Here is a 13,920-nt window from a genome sequence, read left to right as displayed (position 1 = left end):
TTTCAAGATTTGAGTTTTCCAATTCATATATTACTCTAAGAGGGTGGTTGGTAGAGACAAGATGTCGATTCTCATCAGAACCACATTTCCCAGAAAGCAATGAGGAATAACCTGAGTCAGTCACCTGACCAGGAGTTGACAGGAAGGATAGACTTCCAGGGGGCTGTCAATACCTGCTGTTTAGGAAGAAGGCAGAGGCTATGTTATGCAATGCAACAGATTGAGGGCCATGACAGCAGAGTGCAACAAGACTTTAAATACGCTGGGCAAGCGTTAGAGGTCATATTCTTCCACGAGGAGGATACCTTTAAAGCGGAGAAGATGGCACCGAAACTTTTTAGCGGCTCTCTCTTTAAAGCCCTGGCAAAATACAAAGACAGTATGTACAGTTATAATCCATACTGAATTAAAAACTACACATCCCAGTTAACATGGTGGTGCTTGTGATCCTTGCATTTAACCAACGAAACAGGGTGAAAAATCAGTCACATGATTCTGGGGCTAAATTTCGAAAGCTTAACCTATCAGCAACAAAGTGAAATTTACACAATAGGCTACCTCAGACTGTCAGCTACACGACTGTGTATGTCGCTTAAGCCACTCCTATTTGGCTTTTTAGTTATGGAGGCGGGAAGACTGCCCCCCCCGGGTGCCTGGCTTGTCACCATCTTTAACCGTTCTCTGTCCGAATCACAGTAGGGAGAGACACGTCCGACAAAAAGTTAATCAATACAAATATATTTTTGTGGTAAGAGGGAGAAAAACATCAGTATTTACTGCTAGTAAATAGTGTACAATTTATGCATTAAGCAATGTAGGAATGCTCACTTTTTCTGCAACGGAAATACACAGAGAAAATAAATCCTTTCTGACATCTCAAATCAGTTTCAATCAAGGTCTCCAAAACGAACAAGAAAAAGAGCATTTTCAGATAGCAATTACACTGTGTTTATGAAGAATAAGTGATTAGATTTATGAGCAAACTTATTTCTTATTAATTTGAAACAGTTAAATTTCAGCTGCAAAAGATTGCACCAGAGAAACAGAAAAAAGCCATGACTAGACATAGTGCAGAAGAGGGATGCAGGAACTCTTGCTTAGATATACAAAAAAAAATCACAGAAAGGTGTGTTACAAATGAACATGCAAACATGAAATAGATTTGGCAGAGTGAGGAATCAGAAAATTAGCATGCATAAAAAACTGCAGTTCTGTCGGAGAGCCTTATATGAATTAATAGCAAACATGATTTCACGGAGGGCTTCTCAGATAGCAAGTCAGTTTTTTGCAACACATAAAAGACATTTTTCCAAGAAAGTTTAGCCTTCGTCACTAATGAAACCACTAAATAAAGACAAATATAGAAATCTAAAAAAAATTTTATTCAATGTTGGTAGCAGGGTGAGCTGTCAGGTTGAGCTTAGTGTATATTTTGTCACAAAGTTGTTGCAAGATGTTGAACAGTGAAAACGGGTATTTAGAAATGACTCATTTCAAGAAGAAAATTTTCAGAATAATTATAAATCTAGCAGGATAGAGAAAGCACAGAAAATAGACAGATTAGCATTAGATTGATCAGATTAGTATGAAAAGCCATTTAGCAAAGAGGGTGTGAGAAGAGTGACAAACTAATATACTTTAGATATTTTTTTTTGGAACCAGAGAAAATCTGATCATGTTTCTCAGTTACAATAATAAAAAAACTATTTTATATAGCACCTTTAAAAGTAGCATCTCAAAGCAATACAATAGGTGTAAAAACAGTTATAAGGACCACAGATTACAAAGTAAATACATATAAGAAAGACAAGCAGTTAGAAGTGCTACCAAAATTAGAAAATGAAGCAGATACAGACACTAAGTCTTCTGAAAAGAGGTTTTGTGTTAGATTTAAATGCATTCAGGGTAGGTGACTCTGATATCACTGGGGATACAAATTCAGAGCTCTGGCGTGCAGCTAGAGAAGGTCCTGTTACCCACTGAATGTAGATGTTCTCGAGGACAGCTAGAAGACCAGAGTCAGACAAACAAAGGTGGGGAGTAGACAGATAATAAGCCAGATGGGTACTGAATGAGGATGAGGATTTGAAGTTGACTCAAAACCTGATTGTAAGCCAGTGAAAGCACTTGAAGACAGGGAAAATTAGTAGTTGTACAATTGTATTTGAAAAGAAATTTCCTTTGGTTTATACAATAGGAGATTCCAATAAATTTTATACAACATGTCTACTATTTTAATTAATCTTTCTCTTGCATTTTTTAGTATGACACAGAAGGTTCAGATAGCCAGGAATCTAGTGATGAAGCAGAACTAAGGAGAAAGAAAATTCAAGCCCTCAAGGTTTGTAATTCACTGTAATAGCAAAAATAACCCAGAAACTAAACAAACTGGTAACTGATTTTAGTTTCAGATAGTTTTATGTTTCAGTTTATTGTAAATGTAAATCTTACATTATTGATTAAAAGTTGAGGATGTTTCAAAGTGACCAATTCTGGTATTGGACACTAAACTGCAGGCCCAAGCAAAAGCTCGAGCAGCAGTTCTGAAAGAGCAGCTGGAAAAGAAGAGAAGAGAAGCTTATGAAAGAGAGAAGAAAGCCTGGGAGGATCACGTAAGATGATTAAATACACTTTTAAACAGGTGATAGTCTAATCTTAGTTCTCATATGTTACAACTGAGGTGACAGAATCTGAGGCAATTTTTTAAATAGTAAATTGTGTTGTTAAAGACATGAATTTTATTGTTTTAGCCCCTGTATTTTTTATTGCATTCTGAGGTTTCTTTTTATGATGACCTATGTTAATAAGTATGTATTATACTTAAAATGAATGTTTAGAAGGCAGGACAATAACCACTTACAGTATACAACTTAACAGCAGTGTACACTGCCTTTTTTGACTGATTTTTGTGTGTGCATTTTCACCAAGGGTAGATTTAGCTTAGTTCCTTTATTTGATAATGGGTAAAACTATTCTCTTTGTCCAATGATTAGCAATACAATTGGAAGGGAAAAAATGACAATGACCCATACTAATAAGTAACTGCTGACTGTTGTTAACTTGGTAAAGATAAAAGAATATGTAGTTAGATGTCAGTTTATTTCACTAGCACTGAGTGCCGTTGTGAGATACTATGTCTGTCTGTTTGGACAGCTTGCAGCTCGGGGAGTGAAGGTGGCACCTGCTGTGGTAGCCCCAGTGATGGGAGCAAGCTCCGCCCTGCAGGACCCCACCACTAAAGCACAGCCTCCACCGAGACTTGACATGCCAGCCATATCTATGACTGCTGCTTTGAAGGATGTTAGTGCTGTGAGTCTCTTTAACATATCAATCTATGTAAATGTTATGACACAAAAGGCAAAAATGGGTCAAGTAATGAAAGGCTATATTATGAGTATGTGTTGGAGAGCCCATCATGTGTTTCCTAATAGTACAGAAAATCTGTAAAGGTATACATGCAGCCACTCAGAATGTGGTTGGGGTATTTCTTCCAAAACAAAATCACAGAATTATGTGTGTTGCAAAAGAACATGAAGCAGATTTGGCAGAGTTAGGGGCTTGAATAATCAGGTGGATTTCTGGTAGGGAGACTATGAAGGTTTGATAGGATAGAGAGTCAGAAAGTTAGCACACAGTTCAGTAAGAGAGCCCTTATATGAATTAATAGCAAACATGGCTTAATGGAAGGCTTCTCAAACAGTTGGGCATTCAGGTAGATTGCCAGGGGAAAGCATTTAGAAATATATTTTTTTAAAGCAAGTCATTTTTTTGCCACACATAAAATAGTTACACAGTGCCTTTAGTTCCATCCATTTTCTAATCTCTTTATACTTTACAGAGTAGCAGGAGTCTATCCCAGCAAGAAACGGTTGCAAGGCAGAATACACCCTGGACATAATGTCAGTCCATCACAGGGCAGACAAACAGACACAAACACACACTTAAACCAGGGTCAGTATTCCCCTAAGCCATTTAGCCTACCAGTATGTTTTGGACTGTAAGGGGAAATGAGATTACTTGGAGAAAACCCACATGAACCCAGAGAGTACATGCAAACTCCACACATACACTACCTCAGGAATTGAACTTAGGCCCTCAACATGGCAAGATAGCAAAACTTATCACTGACCCACCATTAAAAATGGATGGATATCTTGATCAGCTTTCTAGTTCAAAGATTTCCCAATGCATAATTTAATTTTGAAAGCCTCCAGACATGGCAAAAATGGCACGCTAACCACGGTGCCATTCAATTCCTTAGTTAATATATTTAATTTTTATAAACAGTTAAGATTGTTATTAATTGTTGATTTTACGCTATTTTTTCTTTATTAATTTTGTATTTTACTTATATTTTGATAGTCAGATTTAATGTACATTTGAACAATGAAAAATGAAAAAAGCAACAATGTATTAGTGCTTATTTTAATATTGATTACTAATAGTTTATGTTCACACCTGACTTTCTCATTTAGATGTACAGATGCAGCCATTCAAAATGCAAGGTACAACCTCGTACCGCGTGATATTATGTACAGTTCACCGTGTTGCACCACAGTACGTGATTGGCTGGCCAAAATGACCGACAGGGGCAATCGAGGTGCATTGGTTCTTAGTTAAACGATTTAATCATTTAATCCCTTTACTGTGCATGTTTTTGTCTGCTTAATATTGAATATTTAAATGGAATTTTACAACTAAAGGGAAATTTTAGTTACTGAGCATAAAAAGAAGAGGAGTGTAACACATCTGAAGGTCATAAACAATATTAATTTAGGAATTTATTATACAAACTGTATATGGCTGGTATTGGTAGTTTAAATATAAAATACCAGTATTACATTTCTCCTTAAACATTTTACGCATCAAAGTCTTACATTATTTGGTTATGGTTATTTCGGAAATGTTTTTACGTGCTCCTTCTGACCATATTACTGTACGTTTATATGCTTTATGAAAAGTGATCGTTCTAACCTTTTCTGCGAATACGCTCGTTATCGTTTGGTTACATACAGTGGTTATTTTGGAAAAGCTTTTATGTTCTCCTTCTGACTGTATTAAGTTTATATACTTCATAAAAAGTTATACTGTTTTAACCTTTCCTATGAATATTTGCATTCGTTATCACAGTATTTTTTAGAATTTGATTAATAGGGAATATAATATGGAATCGCATATCTAAGTAAATAAATAACGATATAATTATATTCATATTGCACAAATTAGCACAGTAGTACACTTTCTTTGTAAATGTCTGCATCAGTTTAACTCATTCACCCGTGATTACGTGTGTGGTGTAATGGCTTACTCGTATGCCTTGCATGCTGGAGGTCGGGGGTTCAAACCCAGCTGTCACCATGATTTTTCTTTTAACAAATAAACAGTTCTTTGAAAATTAAAATAGCAAATTTTATGGACACTATGTTGACATTTCTAGAATTTGATTAATATGGAATTCTGTATCTAAATAAATTAATAACGATATAATTATATTCATATATTGTAGCTCAAATCCTGCTAAACTAAAAATTAGACACAAGAAGAGTATTATTGGACAATGTTGTGAGGCTCTGGTGGAATTTCTCCGCCAAGTTATAAAAGAGACACATTGTGTATCACCTCTTTTTAAACTTTTGGGCTCACGTGGGTTTGTGCCCTACACCCTGTGGGACCGCTGTGTACATACGTTCACAATGCGAGAAATACTGCTCAATATGAGTTCGTGCGAACAACCTGCTTATGACCATTGGAACGCAGAAAGGCACTGAAATAAAGTCCAGCAGCTCTGTTTGGGATTTAATATTGTTAATGACATCAATAACCAGATTGTTGTCAGCTGTCTGTCAGGAGGAATCGTCAGCAAAATGTGCTCCGAGACGGTTCCTGCAGTAAAAGTGAAGAAAATTACCATTGCTGTCAATAAGATCTTTTATAAAAATTATACCTTTTTACATCATTAGATTCCTTGCAAAGGGTCTCCCAGTTATTTGGAATGTTTGAGTTAAATCAAAGGATTTGTTGCTGTTGGAACTTCCGGGGTTTTAAATTGAAACTCTAACCAGCTTTGCATCGCCTCTTCTAGGAGTCCTAACATACTTAGTGACAGTTATTTTCTTATCTTTTTCAAATGAACTGGCTGTAATTGCAAAAAGGCAAATAAACCCTTTTCAAAAACTGGATGATAAGATCTCAATAACTTACTAGAACAACCATAGTTTAGGTTGCTTTAAGTACATAATTCAAGGCCCTTACGTTAATTTTAGTCCTCATTTTGATTGTACTCATTTTATGGCTGAGTTAGTTTTATTTTGTCTGGCTTATCTTTGCAGATAAAATTAAATATTTTTGGCTCATACAAGTTAAAAAAAAGCCTCAGGTGGAGATGGGAGACACATTACAAGATATATAAACTGGGGAATTATTAGTGAATTAAAGTTATTTTTCCATAAAGTGTTAATTTTATACTTTTCCATGGTTTTAATGTTTTGTCAATTTTACTTAATTAACAATCAAAATTTACTTTGGTAAGTTTGGTATTTTTTCTGGAATAGAAATGTCCAACATGGACACTGGTCCATTTGACCATTTTATTTGCAGATTGCACTGTAGTGAGAATTATGATTTTGCTAAGGGTCCAATTAGCAAAATAGTACATTTCTCATAATTATGTCTGAGACCTGACAAATGTGAAAAGCTATTGAGGTCCACAGTTAAAGCTAATAGTCTGGAAAACAGAGGTTTAATCAAAAAATTGTATCATCAGCATACATAGCTACTTTTAAGTTGAGATTGTTTATTCGAAGACCTTCTATTTGCTCATTTTTATTGCCAATATTTCTGTTACAATTATAAACAGATAAGGGGAGGGAGGGCATCCTTGTTTGACCCCTCTTAGTACTAGAAGGTTTTTAGAGATACGAATTATTTAAGGTTCCACATGTTGGTTTATTGTACATTATCTTTATCCATTTTCTGATGGATTCCCCAAAATTAAAGTACTGTAGACATTAAAATATATAATCAAGACATGCTTTATCAAATGCCTTCTCAAAATCTGCTATAAAGTTCAATCGTGGAGTATTTGAATTGTTAAAATTATCTATTATCTCTAAAATTGTCCTCATTTTCCCCAATATATCATCCCTGTAAAAGTCCAGATTGATCCTGATAATGTATAATGTTATGCAGCACTTTTTTAAAACAATTTGCAATAAACTTTGCTAAACGTTTTGCGTCATAACACTGTAAGGTTAAGGGTCTCCAGGGCTTTAAGTATGTAGGGTCTTTATATTGCCCTTTTACATTCTATTTCAGTAATAGTGATGTTAATCTTTCTGACTGTGTATCTGTAAATCCGCCCCCAAGTGGCTCTTCAGTTAATTTATAAAAGGTCTTAGAAAACTCTATTGGAATACCATCTATACTTGGTGCCTTATTCTGCTTAAAGGACCAAAATTCCTTTCACTCTCAAGAGATATAGGCAGTTGTTGAAAGGAAAAGGTCTCAGAGAAATATCTTTCCTCTTCTCGCAAGATTTCAAGTGCCTCAGTCAGAACTTCATTACTTATTAGCTGTAAGTTTTGATATATTTTTCTTGGACTTTTTTGATTGAGGATTTAAAAATAACTTAGTGCATTTCTCACCTTTTTCCATCCATCTAGCTTTAATAAAAAAACATAATTCGATTTTTCCTCATTATAATTTTCTAGCTCCTTTTTCTTATATTCTATTTTTTCCAATATATCACTAGGAACTACTTTGCAATTATCATATAATTTCAATTGTTCTATTTCGTGGATAAGTTCTTCTTCTTTTGCAAGTGCTTGCTTTCTCTTTCAAGAACTGTATTTAATAGTGTGCTCCCTAAGAGCACTTTTAAAAGCATCCCATACTATATGGGGATCAGCTATACCTATATTATGTTAACAAATTCACTGATAAATGTATTTATCAGTGATAAATACATATAGATAAAGGTTTTATCTTGCAGCAATAACTGGTTACATTTCTAATATCCATGCCCTCATGGATATTCACCAGTTGTTAGATGATGCAGTCCAACAAGGTGATGGTCTGACCCCAAAGATTCAGCAGTTATTGCTTTTCAACTTTTGATATCAATGAAAATTATATGAGGCTATAGTCAATTCTATTGGCAATATAGTCAATTCTATTATACTTGGTTTGCTCTATGCCAAGTATATCTAGTTTGTTTAGGATTTTTTAATCTCCATATATCTACCAATTCTAAGATATCTATAATATTTAAAATAGCATTCAAAACCTTTGGATGATAATTGCCAATGTATTTTTTCTAACGTTCTACTATAGATAGTATTTAAAACTGTATTGAAATCGCCTAAAATAATAATATAATCATTATTTATTAAGATCATCTAAGTTTGGCGCATCTAAATGTATTAGATTAATGCTCTTTAAATTTGATGTCATATCTAATATAATCTACCTTGTAAATCTGTGACTTGCATTTACCGTAAAGTTTTTATTATCCCTAAATAAGATCAAAGCACCCTTAGAATTACAAGTTCCATGTGAAAAGTATATAGTTCCACCCCATTCCTTTCTCCACTGATTTTCATCCTCTAGCTTTGAGTGTTTCTTAGAGACAGTAAATATTATACTCCTTGTCCTTTAACCATGTAAAAACTTCCCATATTTTCTTACTGTCTGCTAGCCCATTACAATTAAAACTTACTATATTTAATTTGCTCATATCACGTAGTTGAAGATCCTATTTCAAGAGATGCTTAATAATGATTTTTAATATAATTCCAAGAGAAGGATAGAAAAAACATTTATGCAGTTATTACCCCAAAGCAGTTAATTCTATCTCTGAGCATCTGAATTTTAATATACAAGCTCCCCCTTAAACATCCTGCTTTGAAAACCCAAACTCAATTACTCACAGTCCCTTTCTTTCCTTGTAATATTTCACAAATTAACTGGTTAACAGTATAGTGATGAATATTTTCGTGTAATGCATTTGAAGTTTACACAGGGCCAGGAACTCACAACTACATTTATCGCTTTCAAGTGAAGTTGACCAGTAGAGCAACCTGTTATTCCCAGCAGGTGCGATTTACTGTCTGCCTCTTCTAGCTTCAAACGTAAGCTCCGGGTAAGTGAGACTTAGCGGTGGGGGTACCAGGAGTGTCAGGTTGTGTGGAGGTGGGTGTGTCTTTGCCGGTTGGGGGTGGGTGTTGTGTTGTGTTCTGGTTTGTGTGCCTTTCCGGGATTGGGGTGGGGGTTGTGTGTTGCTGTGTTGTGTCCTGGATCTCAGGGCTCTTCTGTTGCAGTCAGGGCTGCAGTGTGTTTCCTCAGCTGTTCTTTGAGAGTCTTGCCTCTCCTCTTTGCGAGCTTCAGCTCCTCTCTCAGCTCAGCTACTTTAGACTGCAACTTTCTGTTGTCCTGCTGCAACTGTTCTATTTTTGTGCCCTGGGCTGTTGATTGGAGGTTTTGCATTAATTCTTGTATTTGCTAACCTCCCCCATTTCTCTAGGTCAGCCTGTCTTTCTTGTACCATTGTGTTACGTGTTGATGGACAGGGCAATGTCCCCTGCATTACTGTCGCCCGCTAGGGAGATTTGCCTGCCTTTGCTGATGTCTCTTTTTGTGATGTTTGTATATGTCTTGCACAAAGGTGTGTGCCAGGCATATACAGATGCAGCCATTCAAAATGGGTGAGGTATTTCGCGGCATACCCCGGTGGGCGTGTCGCGGTGTCACGTGGTATCACGTGGTGTCACGTATCATTTGACGCTCTGCCGGAAACTATCCGGCGTCGCCTTGTAAAACCGCCAGGGGGAGCTTAACCTCTCATTTACAGCATTTGAGCCTTTAATTTTGAACTGTGTATTACAGCATGTTAATCATCAGTCATTAAAATGTTGGTATATTTTATGAAAGCAAGATTGCTCAGTTGGACAAACGTACACAACCTACCTTTATCAGAAATATTTATGCATCAAAGCCTTTACTGAAGATATTACTAATAGTATTAATAATGGATGACTTTGGACAAGCTGTATACTTGGAAAAATACACACCGGTATTCCATTTCTCCCTAAACATTGTAAGCTTCGAAGTCTTTAACTAACGTGATACCGGAGTCAACAAGCATACTTTTAGAATTTGATTAAAAGGGAATATAATATGGAGTCGGGTATCTAAAGAATTTAATAACAGTATGATTATATCCGTGTACTGCGACAGGGCTGTGTAGGGCTGTTTCGCCTGCCTGTTCATGCGAGCTGTCTTGTAGCCTACTGGTCTAGGTGCGTGACTACCAACTGGCAGGTTGTGTGTATTTATTTATTTTTTAATCGCGTAACATAAACATATTACCGTATGCAAACTGTACTGTATACAGTATGTATATGTATATTTAATGTCTTAACTGTGCCCGTTTAAGTATTGAATATTCATATCTAATTTTACCACTGAAGGGAAATCTTAGTAGCTGAGCATAAAAAAATAGGAGCATACTGTAACGCGTGTGAAGGCAATAAATGATATTAATTTTGGAACATAAACATACAGTATATGGCTGGTCTCGGTACTTTAAAGAAAAAAATACACACCAGTATTCCATTTCTCCCTAAACATTGTAAGCTTCGAAGTCTTTAACTAACGTGATACCGGAGTCAACAAGCATACTTTTAGAATTTGATTAAAAGGGAATATAATATGGAATCGCGTATCTCAAGAAATTAATAACGATATAATTATATTCATGTTGCAAAAGAACTGCAACGGACATAAAAACTCCCTTGCTTTTAACAGAGCATTCCATAATTTCTAACTACGAAAATGCCAGGTGAAAGGATTTGTAAACATATTTTGTTAAAGCAAGTCAGTTTTTTCCGCAACACATAAAATAGATTTTTCCAAGAAAGTTTAGCCTTTGTCACCAATGAAACCACTAAATAAAGACATAAATATAGAAATCTTAAGATTTGTTTTATTTAATGTTGGTAGCAGGATGAACTGTCAGAGTGTATATTTTGTCGCAGAGTTGCTGCAAGATGTTAACAGTGAAAAAGGTATTTAGAAATGAGTTATTTCAAGATGAAAAAGAAAACATACACGAAACATGGTTTAATTATGACCTGAATCGGTCTTGAGATATTTTTAACTTGATTTACAGTATTTGAGAGGTATGTCTTAACACCGATACTACAGTACTTAAGTACTGCTCACCTATATGTTTCTAGGTTTATATTATGCATTTCATACGGTCAAATTACGTTTGAGCAACTAATAAGAAGCGCGAAACGGTATGCGTTTTAGTTTCGTTTTGTGCTGGGACCCGTGGATTGATTAGAGATATCAAGAACATACAAGTCATTTTTTAAATGTTGTAGTTCGTCTTGAAAAAATGTTACGAGTACATCATCTATCAACAATTACACAGGTTCTGTTTCCATATTGCGGATTTTGGTTGTGTGTTACTGTAGTTTCCTGACTCCCATGTCACATGGTCTGTGATTGAAACCTGTAAAACCGGTTTAATTCGTCACAGCCAGCACTCTTCAGGTGTGAGGGTCTTCTGCTCAGAATGAAACGCTAAAATGTTTGTGTATATTCTAATGGTAGTGGGGGCAGGGTGTGTGGGAACAGGTTTGGTTGAAATTGCATTGGAGATCTATGTTCTTCACACCTGAAACATTTTTTCTGAAAGCATTTTCTTCGCAGTTTAACCGATCTTGTTACAGCATGTTACAGTTTACTATTATTAACCATATTAATTTTAAGTGCTTAATGTAAAATCTTGTAAAAATATATTTTCATTGTTCAAATATACATTGTCTGACTATCATATAATAAGTTAAATACAAAACTAAAGAAAAAATAGGGTTAAATATAATTCAAAATATTTTGCTAACAATGTTAACTGTTTATGAATAATAAAATGTATTAACTAAGGAGTAGGATGGCACAGTTGTTAGTATGTTTTTTGTTTTGTTTCTTTTTCATAAATACAACAGTAGTACCTGATGTCTCAGTGGCTTTCAAAATTAAATTATGCATGCAAACCTGTGAACTAGAAAGATAACTAAGATATCCATCCATTATATTCCATAATATCCATGGAATATATGGCGCTGAAATATGTTCGACGCACTGGTGGCCTGACACGGTGAGGTGCCCTGGCAGCTGTATGATGCAGTGGTGGCCTGGCACGGTGAGGTGCGCTTGCAGCTATGTGATGCAGTGGTGGCCTGGCACGGTGAGGTGCGCTGGCAGCTGTGTGATGCAGTGGTGGTCGGGTATGTAGAGGTGCACTGGCAGCTGTGTGTTGTGACGCAGTGGTGGCCTGGCACGGTGAGGTGCGCTGGCAGCTGTGTGATGCAGTGGTGGCCTGGCACGGTGAGGTGCGCTGACAGCTGTGTGGTGGGGTGCAGTTGTGGCCTGGCACGGTGAAGTGCGCTGGCAGCTGGGTGATGCAGTGGTGGCCGGGCACGGTGAGGTGCGCTGGCAGGTGGGTGATGCAGTGGTGGCCTGGCACCGTGAGGTGCGCTGGCAGCTGTGTGGTGTGATGCAGTGGTGGCCTGGCACCGTGAGGTGCGCTGGCAGCTGTGTGATGCAGTGGTGGCCTGGCACGGTGAGGTGCACTGACAGCTGTGTGGTGTGACGCAGTGGTGGCCTGGCACGGTGAAGTGCGCTGGCAGCTGTGTGGTGTGACGCAGTGGTGGCCTGGTACGGTGAGGTGCGCTGGCAGCTGTGTGGTGTGATGCTGTGGTGGCCTGGCACGGTGAGGTGCGCTGGCAGCTGTGTGATGCAGTGGTGGCCGGGCACGGTGAGTTGCGCTGGCAGCTGTGTGGTTTGACGCAGCTGGTGGCATGGCACGGTGAGGTGCGCTGGCATCTGTGTGATGCAGTGGTGGCCTGGCACGGTGAGGTGCGCTGGCAGCTGTGTGATGAAGTGGTGGTCGGGTATGTAGAGGTGCACTGGCAGCTGTGTGGTGTGACGCTGTGGTGGCCTGGCACGGTGAGGTGCGCTGGCAGCTGTGTGATGCAGTGGTGGCCTGGCACGGTGAGGTGCGCTGGCAGCTGTGTGGTGTGACGCAGTGGTGGAAATGTTCACCATGTTTCACCATGCTGAAAATGTTTGTACCAGACTTTTTTGAGGCCTGTTTAATTGTGTCTGAAGTCTGATGTTGTAAATTTTATTGTTAAAAAGATCCATGAAAATGTCACTACTAAAGTTAGCTGGTACTGTTGGTATTGTAAGTGGCAAGTAGAGCTCATATTTTAGATTTTGTGTAGTTGCTAGCGTTGAACTGTGTGTTGGATGCACATGAATATATTCATTATATGCCAGCTCACCTCACCGTGCCAGGCCACCACTGCGTCACAACACACAGCTGCCAGTGCACCTCTACATACCCGACCACCACTGCATCACACTGCTGCCAGCGCACCTCACCGTGCCAGGCCACCACTGCGTCACATAGCTGGAAGCGCACCTCACCGTGCCAGGCCACCACTGCATCATACAGCTGCCAGGGCACCTCACCGTGTCAGGCCACCACTGCGTAACACCACATAGCTGCCAGCGCACCTCACCATGCCAGGCCATCACTGCGTCACACCACACAGCTGCCAGCGCACTTCACCGTGCCAGGCCACCACTGCGTCACGCCACACAGCTGCCAGCGCACTTCACCGTGCCAGGCCACCACTGCGTCATGCCACACAGCTGCAAGCGCACTTCACCGTGCCAGGCCACCACTGCGTCACACCACACAGCTGCCAGCGCACCTCACCGTACCAGGCCACCACTGCGTCACACCACACAGCTGCCAGCGCACTTCACCGTGCCAGGCCACCACTGCGTCACACCACACAGCTGCCAGCGCACCTCACCGTACCAGGCCACCACTGCGTCACACCACAC

At 38.5% G+C, this 13,920-nt stretch overlaps 1 protein-coding gene across 4 annotated transcripts in view; it reads left to right on the top strand.

The window, feature by feature from the left end:
• The window catches only part of nek1 (NIMA-related kinase 1), a 108,846-nt gene that overhangs the window by 50,517 nt on the left and 44,409 nt on the right, over window positions 1–13,920 (top strand). For 3 of the 4 annotated variants that reach the window (XM_088627818.1, XM_088627837.1, XM_088627807.1), the window contains 3 exons: window positions 2,264–2,341; window positions 2,517–2,612; window positions 3,154–3,309. In XM_088627818.1, coding sequence (XP_088483944.1) covers window positions 2,264–2,341; window positions 2,517–2,612; window positions 3,154–3,309 — 330 coding nt within the window. The remainder of the gene's footprint in view (window positions 1–2,263; window positions 2,342–2,516; window positions 2,613–3,153; window positions 3,310–13,920) is intronic. The other variant, XM_088627828.1, reaches the window with a different exon arrangement.

The sequence above is a fragment of the Lepisosteus platostomus genome, chromosome 1, assembly GCF_059453375.1.
Source record: "Lepisosteus platostomus isolate fLepPlt1 chromosome 1, fLepPlt1.hap1, whole genome shotgun sequence".
Classification (NCBI taxonomy): domain Eukaryota; kingdom Metazoa; phylum Chordata; class Actinopteri; order Semionotiformes; family Lepisosteidae; genus Lepisosteus; species Lepisosteus platostomus.
The sequence above is the reverse complement of the archived record's forward strand: the minus strand, read 5'-3'. Positions and strand labels throughout refer to the sequence as shown.